General features: G+C 41.3%; 2 protein-coding genes across 2 annotated transcripts; one reads left to right on the top strand and one right to left on the bottom strand.

The window, feature by feature from the left end:
• Positions 1-1,137: 1,137 nt before the first annotated feature.
• Positions 1,138-3,247, bottom strand: WFDC9 (WAP four-disulfide core domain 9). The gene is made up of 3 exons (XM_036418721.1): positions 3,163-3,247; positions 1,734-1,875; positions 1,138-1,189 (listed from the first exon to the last, which is right to left on the bottom strand). Exons 1-3 carry the CDS (start codon positions 3,245-3,247, stop codon positions 1,138-1,140), a joined length of 279 nt encoding a protein of 92 aa, XP_036274614.1.
• A 3,086-nt stretch (positions 3,248-6,333) lies between these two features.
• Positions 6,334-6,964, top strand: LOC118707483 (protein lin-7 homolog C-like). Its single transcript, XM_045574307.1, has 2 exons — positions 6,334-6,499; positions 6,576-6,964. The coding sequence occupies exons 1-2, from the start codon at positions 6,344-6,346 to the stop codon at positions 6,939-6,941; spliced, it is 522 nt and encodes a 173-aa protein (XP_045430263.1). The 5' UTR covers positions 6,334-6,343; the 3' UTR covers positions 6,942-6,964.
• Positions 6,965-8,155: the final 1,191 nt, after the last annotated feature.

Consider the following 8,155-nt stretch of genomic DNA (forward strand, 5'->3'; position numbering starts at 1 on the left):
TCTCCCTGCCCAGCAAACTGAGTGACTCTTTGGTTCCTTGAGAAAAGATCCAGCTCCCACCCCCTAACAAACCAGTCACCATAAAGTCTCCCTCATAGAATTTGAGCTCAGAAAACACGAGTCCTGAAACCCAGTTCCCAGAACAAAGAGTCACAGTCTGGAGAAACACATGGGCAGGAAGGCCTGCCTTGCATTCCCTGAAATCTCAAGGGTGATGTTACCCAGGTAAAACTGCCCAGGAAAGCAGAACTGACTGGCAAGAATCGTAGGGTACTGCAGACTCTGGAAGCTCAGGGTCCCCACTCTGAGGGCAGAAACACTCTCTCTAATGACAGATGCCAACTTCTCACCTAGGGAGGGAGAGGTGTTTGTTCAGTTGGACAGAGTGATGCAGAGGCCAGGGTATGAGATCTTGGTTGAGGGGACTGGCTTTGCATAAGTAGTCTGCTCAGAGACTGCCATGGGCTCCCCAAATTCTCCTTTCTGTTGTTCTTGGGCATATAGGTAGCAATATTTCTCAGTCTCCTTTGCAAATAAGTGGGACCATCTGACTATATTATGGCCAACAGAATATGGAAGGAAATAATGAACTCCACGTGTAGACCTGGCCCTTAAAAACTTTCTCTTTGCGCCTCCATTGCTGCCTTTCTTCTCCCATCTGCTGGCAGGGTACAGAGGAGACCCTGGGAGAGGAGGTGGAGCTATAGATAGATGGAGCCAGTATCCTTGAATAATGGTACACATGGCTGTTTACTGATCATCCTCAGTGAAATGTATTGTGAATGAGATCAACACTTACTGTTAACCCCATGAGATTTTTATAAATGTATTTTTGCTAAAGCCATAGGCTTACTTGTCTAATATCTATGTCTAACTGAAGGTAGAGTTGGCTGCCCATGCCCATGATGGGATGGAACAACTGTTGGGACCATTGGGATTATAATAAGAGAAATGGAGTTACATGGATAGAGTACAAAAAAAAAAAAAAAAAAGCAGAGCCCTTGGGTTGGCATAACGGTTTATTTGGCCAAGACTTGAGCCTTCTCAGGAGAGAGAGGTCAAGGAGAGAACAGAGAGCAACCCGTGGGTATTGCAACAGGGAGCCAGGCTGCACTCTTCCCAAACCTGGGGGCATTGTCATGGTGAGCCAGCCCCTTTCGGTTTCTTTAGCAGTGTTTTAAAGGGTTCTCTGGAAGAGAAAAGTTAAGTGGTAAAAAGTCATGGAACCTCAGTGGACATTCATTCCCAACCTTAATAACATCCTTGGTCCCAGTTAATGGGAACTGACATTGTTTCTGTAAGATCAGGAGTTACCCGCTTTTAAGCAAATTCAAGCAAGAGGCTTGTCAGTTGAGTGCAGAACGGGAGACCCAGGTCTCTTTGGGCCAGGCTGAGATAAGGGGCCTGGCTGAGATAGGGGGCCATTGAAAAGCCAGACTAAGGCAGCAATAACCGGGGTCTGGGACAAAGGCAGGATAAACATACTGATGGGTGATGTTTCTGGGGAACTTAATGAAAGTGGGGGGGAGGGGGAAAGAGTAGAGGCCCCCATGTTGGTGTTTGGTTTGCTTTGCAGTGAGTGGCAGCCTAGGTGTGGAGATCTGAGGGAATTGTCTCTGCCCGCCTCTTTGACCAAGGATTTGGGTGACTGCAGTCTTCTGTTCCAGGTCACAGCTTCTGAATGGGAGTGAGGAAGCATACTCAGGCCCAACATTCCCTCCCAACCAACTCACTCATTGTCCAAGCAGATGTTTCCACAGTAGGTCCAGCAGCAGGTATACTTTGTTTCAAAACATCGGTTTTCCCTAGAGCACCTTAGGCTGCAAAACTTCAGTGGAGGCTGTACCCAGCACTGCTTAATTTCTTTTATTTCAGCTGAAACCAAGATGATAGGAATTGGCAGGGTCTATCCAGTCACAATCAGGTGAAGAAACCCTTCTCTAAAGTCTGGAACCTGAGCTCCAAGCCATAAAGTATTTCTCTGCCTTTCAAGAAAATCCTTTCCTTGAGTGCTAGCCAGTGTCTGTTTAGAAAAGATTATCTTTCATGATGTGACTTCCATCTTTCCACACGCCCCCAGAGCATTGCAGGCCTTCAAGCCCTCTCTAAGCTCCCTAACAATAGGATCTTGGATACCCTCACCATGTCTGACACAACCTCACCAAATCTATTCTCATATACCCTTAGGTTTTAAGACTTGTAATATCCTCTGGCTCCAATTTCCACACCCAATTTGCAGAATGGAAAACTGAGCTGGGGGAGACTAGGAACCTGCCTTGCCCCCTTTCTGTTCTCTCTTCTTGTTTACTTTTATTTTTCACTATATTCCCTTTGCTGTACTTTATATCCCTATGACTATTCTGTAAATACCAATTTGCACTTCTTAATCTCTTTATCTTTTTTTACCCAACCCTCCTCCCATCTGGAAATATTTACATCAAAATATTCTCTGTATCTGAGTCTGTTTCTGGTCTGCTTGTTGGTTCCTTTGTTTTTTAGAGTCCACATATAAGTGAAATCATATGGCATTTGTCTTTCTCTGCCTGACCTATTTCACTGAACACAATATGCTCTAGGTACATCCTGCTGATACCACCTAAACATTAAGCCTCTCCCCAAATTTCATATCTTTTACTGGTCCACAACCTTCCCTCTCAGTCCCTTCATTATTCCACCCCCCTTTTTTTTTTATCAAAGATTCCAAGCTTTGACTCACTAAGGACTTCTTATTTGTCTTGTCTAATTTTTCTTGCTCTAAAAGATTTTCCCCCTCAAACTGAACGAAAGTGTTAAAATATTACTCTTTTGGTGTTCACCAAAGGCTCACTCAGATCAGGCACAGAGATTCTAAAAATAGGGGCACAGAGAGAAGCTCTGTGCTGGTGTTTCCGCTGCCCAAGGTGGCCTGGCATTGGAAAATATCATTTCCTGTGAGCTAATGAAATGTAGACAAAAACTACATTGCCTTTCCATCTACCCAACATTATTCTCAGATCTGGGAGAGGGAGCTTGAAGGGGTGCCAGATTGGGAATTCCAGATTGGATGTCTCTGCTTTAAGAAGGGTTCTGATTCTTTGAAGGGTGAAACTGGAAATTGGACCCTGAATCAGTTATGCCGACTTCCCAAGCCTGGGCAGAACACCTTTCTCCCTCACCACACACCGGAGTTCCTGATGCCTCCCAGTGCAGGCAGAAGCATCACAATCCCACAGATGGATATTTTGAGTAGGACAACCCAGAGCTTCATGGTAGTCTCTGGGTTAAGTTCTGGCACAAGACAGATCTTCTCCAAATGCTGCTAGAGGTAGAAAAGGAACCAAGGAGAATAGGGTAGGAAAGAGAGAGATAGTGCTTGTGAATATTGTGTAATTGTTTCTCCTACTTTTCCTTTTCACCCTCTGGCACCTAACAATGTATCAAACTAGCCGTTAGCTTCCCCTGACTACTTTCCCATTACATATAGCTTCCTTTCCAAGTTATTTTTAAATGCATTGCTATTTTTCCCATTAAAAAGCAATAAATCTTCAAATTGTATAATTTCTAAGACAAAAAAATACAAAGAGAAAATAAATAAGCATTAGGAATTCTACTATCCAGAGATAACCAGTATATGTGTATCCTTTAATCTTGTAGTCATTATTTTTATGAAAGTGGAATAATACAATAGAACACATTGAGTATACTGATTTTTAAAGAACATACGTAACCAGATGATATAATTTAGTCAAGACCCTAAAATAAATGTTACCAAAGGGATTCCAGGGTGTGTGATGAGGTGGATTACTCAGGAGGACTTGAGAAAAGACAATGGCCAACAACTGGTTGAGGGACTCTTAAATATTTTATCTACATAGATGGTGTAAATGCCGGATTTAGGCATGTGAATCATTGACTCATTGACTTTGAAGCAAATTTGGTTTAGGTGACTTGAGGAGAGACAAGGGTAAGAAAAGAAGATCATGGAGAGAAAATTCCTCAAAATGTAAGAGATTAGTGGTTTGGGGGGCTACCACTCTGAGATGCTTATATATGACCTGCAACCTACTCCATTCAGAAACCACAACCTTGCCAACTTGCCTTGGCATAGCTTGATGATGGAAAATTATCAAGTTAAGGTGTTTAAGTTTCATTTACTACTGGGCAATATTTACATCAAAGGATATAACTTAATTGGTGAAGCTCCAGGCCAAAGAACTATCTTTGAGCATGGTAGTCTTCCAAAAATGCTATAAATCACTTGCAATTTTTTTGCGCAGGAAAGCCAGTGAGCATAGACAGTCTTTGAGTGTGGCTCAGAGTGTTCTTCTGATCCTCTGAAGGCATCGGCACAGAGCAAGACAAATGTGCAAAGCAGATAGTCTGTTAACCACTTACAGATGAGGATATAAGGTCTGAGTTAACTGGATTGGGATGGCTTCTGGATTCTGGCACCTGCCTTTTGCATAAAGAAGGAGGAAGACTGGCACACAGTACCAGAAACACAACGATTCCAAAGCTGTTGGTATTCAAAAATATCATTCTAGACTTCAGTTATCCAAAGCTTTGAAATCTGTTTTTTTAAAAGGCCTCATGCTTAGTTCAGTTTTCTGAGTTTCCTACTTGCTCTTGAAGGATTATCAGGATGTGGGGATGCCAAAAACCCTTCTTTGCACAACTCAGATGTACTAAGTAGCCCCAGAGAAGAGAAACATTCTCATGCTCAGGCTGAGTACTACTCACATACAGAGTTCTGGGTGAATTCTTTAGCCATCCTGAGATAAAGTATAGACAATGAAAAGGTCTCTTAAGTATCACAAAAACAGCTCCCCACAAAATTCAGGGTTTGGGGGCTTTCCAGATAATGTTAAAGGAGAGAAAGTGTTGAATTCGAGTCAGGAATGTTAATGTCTTGTTTCATCTCTGCCCTTTTTACCTATGGGACCTCAGGCAGGTCATATCACCTCTATTTCCATGTCTTATTTGAACAACAGAGACAATGATCCCACATCACAGGAATAATGTTGACATCGCCTGAGCAGGGAACTCATCCAAGCAAACCACAGATAAAAGTTTATGCCTCAAGACCCTTACCCCACCTACCTTTAAAGCTCTCTGAGTTGAGTGTTTGCAGTAACTGGCTGACAGTTCTTTTAGCTGGACTCTTCTCACGTGGGGAATGAAAAGAAGGTTATGTCCTGGAATAAGGGGCAGAAGAGCTGAAAAACAAAGATCAAAGGTCTGGAACTTAATGATTTGGTAATAGCAGATATGTACATTCCGCCCAGGAATTACATATTGACCATATCACCAACTATTTCCTTCAATAATCACGAATACAGAAGTAATGGATTTTCTTTGATTTGAGCAATATCTCCTACTAAACTAGAAAGAACACTGTGAACTAGGGTTGCAGCCACCCACAACAGACTGCAGTCTAGAGTCTTTATCTAATGCATATGAGTCTATCCATAGGTTGGGAATGGAAGATGATCTGTATATATCTGTTTTCCTTTGATTTGTGTAGGCAATTGAATGTCTCACTCTCTTCTGTATTGATTCTCCTTTGCTAATTAAAACATAATATCTCCTGCCACATGCAGTGTGGCTTTTATGTGGATAAAAAGAGACCAAATAGGAAGGACTTTAGAAAAGACAGATTTGGTTCACCAGATATCAAAGAGGAGCATTATATTGGGCAGATATACACATGACTTGAAGCTCACTGGAAAATAGAAGAGTCGAAGGGACAAGGTCCAGGGACTACCAAGGGCACACACCTCCTTCTCCCAAAACTTGTCACAGGTATGTTTTATACAGACAAAAGATATTCATATATAAGTGATTTCCCCCCAGGCTTTGTTGGGTGTCTTGAGAAGCAAGAAATATATGCCAGGATTCCAGAGACTTGGCTGAGCAGGGTGGACCAGTACAGACACAAAAGGCAGACTTTGGGGAACTAGGGACTGAAAATAGTGCCAAACCTAAATAATTGAATTATGGATTTGCATGTATCAGCCTCATGCTCTGTGTCTGGCCCAGGAGTTAGGGATTTTTGATGGTTTGTTTGAGGTGTACATACACTGACAAGTACCCAGGAGGCTTCTCTCAGGATTTCTGCTATTCCTGGTTCTGGATCACATATAAGGACCTGCAGAAAGCTATGCAGAATTTAGAACAATATCTTCTCATTTAAAATGCAGTGTCCTTGGGAAAAAGAGATAGAGGAAGACAAGCAAATGGAAGAACATACCGTGTTTATTGATTGGTAGAATCAACATCATTAAAATGTCAATACTGCCCAAAGCAATATATAGATTCAATGGACTCCCTATTAAAATACCAATGACAGAGGCTGAGGGAGAAGATGGTGGCGCTGGGGGAACCTGTACGGCTGGAAAGGGATATCTGTAGAGCAATTGAATTGTTGGAAAAACTACAAAGGAGTGGGGAGGTACCACCACAGAAACTTCAGGCTTTACAAAGAGTCCTGCAAAGTGAATTCTGCAATGCTGTAAGAGAGGTATATGATCGTGCCTGTGAGACTGTGGACATCAGCAGCTGTCCTGAAGTGAGTGAGAGCTAATGCTACGGCAAAGGCTACTGTTGCTGCATTTGCTGCCAGCGAAGGACATTCTCATCCTCGAATTGTTGAGCTTCCAAAAACAGAAGAGGGCCTTGGGTTCAATATCATGGGATGCAAAGAACAAAACTCTCCAATCTACATATCCCGAATAATTCCAGGAGGAATTGCTGATAGACATGGAGGCCTCAAGCGAGGAGATCAACTTCTCTCTGTTAATGGAGTGAGTGTGAAAGGAGAACATCACGAAAACGCTGTAGAACTGCTGAAAGCAGCTCAAGGAAAGGTTAAATTAGTAGTGCGATATACATCTAAGGTCTTAGAAGAAATGGAGTCACGTTTTGAAAAAATGAGATCAGCCAAACGTAGGCAGCAGACATAATGCAGTTCAGAACTTTATATTTCATTTTGTTTTTAGCTAGAGAAGTTTTACTTGTGACCTACTGATGGCTGCAATGCCAATGATTATAAAGAAAAACAAATTCACTGAAACCGGTTTGGCTCAATGGATAGAGCGTCGGCTTGGGGACTGAAAAGTCCCGGGTTCGATTCCGGTCAAGGGCATGTACCTTGGTTGCAGGCATATCCCCAGTAGGGGGTGTGCAAGAGGCAGCTGATTGATGACTCTCTCTCATTGATGTTTCTAACTCTCTATCTCTCTCCCTTCCTCTCTGTACAAAATCAATAAAATATATTTAAAAAAGAAAAAAAGAAAAACAAACTTACCGTGAAATGCTCCTTGCCATTTTATAAATGCCTTTTTTAAAATCATTTGTGGTTCCAGAGATGCATACACTTTTTTCTGACAAGAAAAAGTAAAAGGTGATGAGGGCAATTTTGTCCTGCTCTTTTTACAGGCCTTTTTCAAATGCAGATTTTGTCATAAAGTTGTTATGGATTTTTTTTTTTTTTTTTTTTTTTTTTTGCTGGCTCTTATCTGAAATGTTTAATGAAGGGGAAGCGTGTGTCATGCACATTAACCGAAAGGATGGTAATTGGGTTGAGAAAGTGAAATTTTTTTTTTTTTTTTAATTTTTAATCAATATAATATCTATTTTAGTAATAGTAGTTCCTAACAGTAACAGTTGATTGAATTGTATTAGATTAACTTTATTTGTATTTCTTTTCTTTTTTTTTTTTTTTATTGTTTCGTTTATTCATGCATTTATTGGTTGTTTCTTTTTTTTTTTAATTTATTTATTTATTTATTTACATATTTTAATGATTTTTTTTTGCCCCCCTCCCTCCCTCCCCCATATCCCCTCCCTCCCCATAGTTTTATGTCCATTGGTTGTACTTATATGCATGTATACAAGTCCTTCGGTTGATCTATTATCTCCCCCAGATCCTCCTCCCCTCCCCGCTGTAATTTGACAATCTGCTTGTTGCTTTACTGTCTCTATATCTATCTTTTGGTTCATCAGTTTATAATGCTCTTTATTATCCACAAATGAGTGAGGTCATGTGGTGTTTCTCTTTTATTGATTGGCTTATTTCACTCAGCATGATGTTCTCCAATTCCATCCAGGTTGCTGCAAATGATGAGAATTCCTTCTTCTTTATGGCAGCATAGTATTCCATTGTGTAGATGTACCA

Source organism: Pipistrellus kuhlii, unplaced genomic scaffold (assembly GCF_014108245.1).
Source record: "Pipistrellus kuhlii isolate mPipKuh1 unplaced genomic scaffold, mPipKuh1.p scaffold_m20_p_6, whole genome shotgun sequence".
NCBI classification, from domain to species: domain Eukaryota; kingdom Metazoa; phylum Chordata; class Mammalia; order Chiroptera; family Vespertilionidae; genus Pipistrellus; species Pipistrellus kuhlii.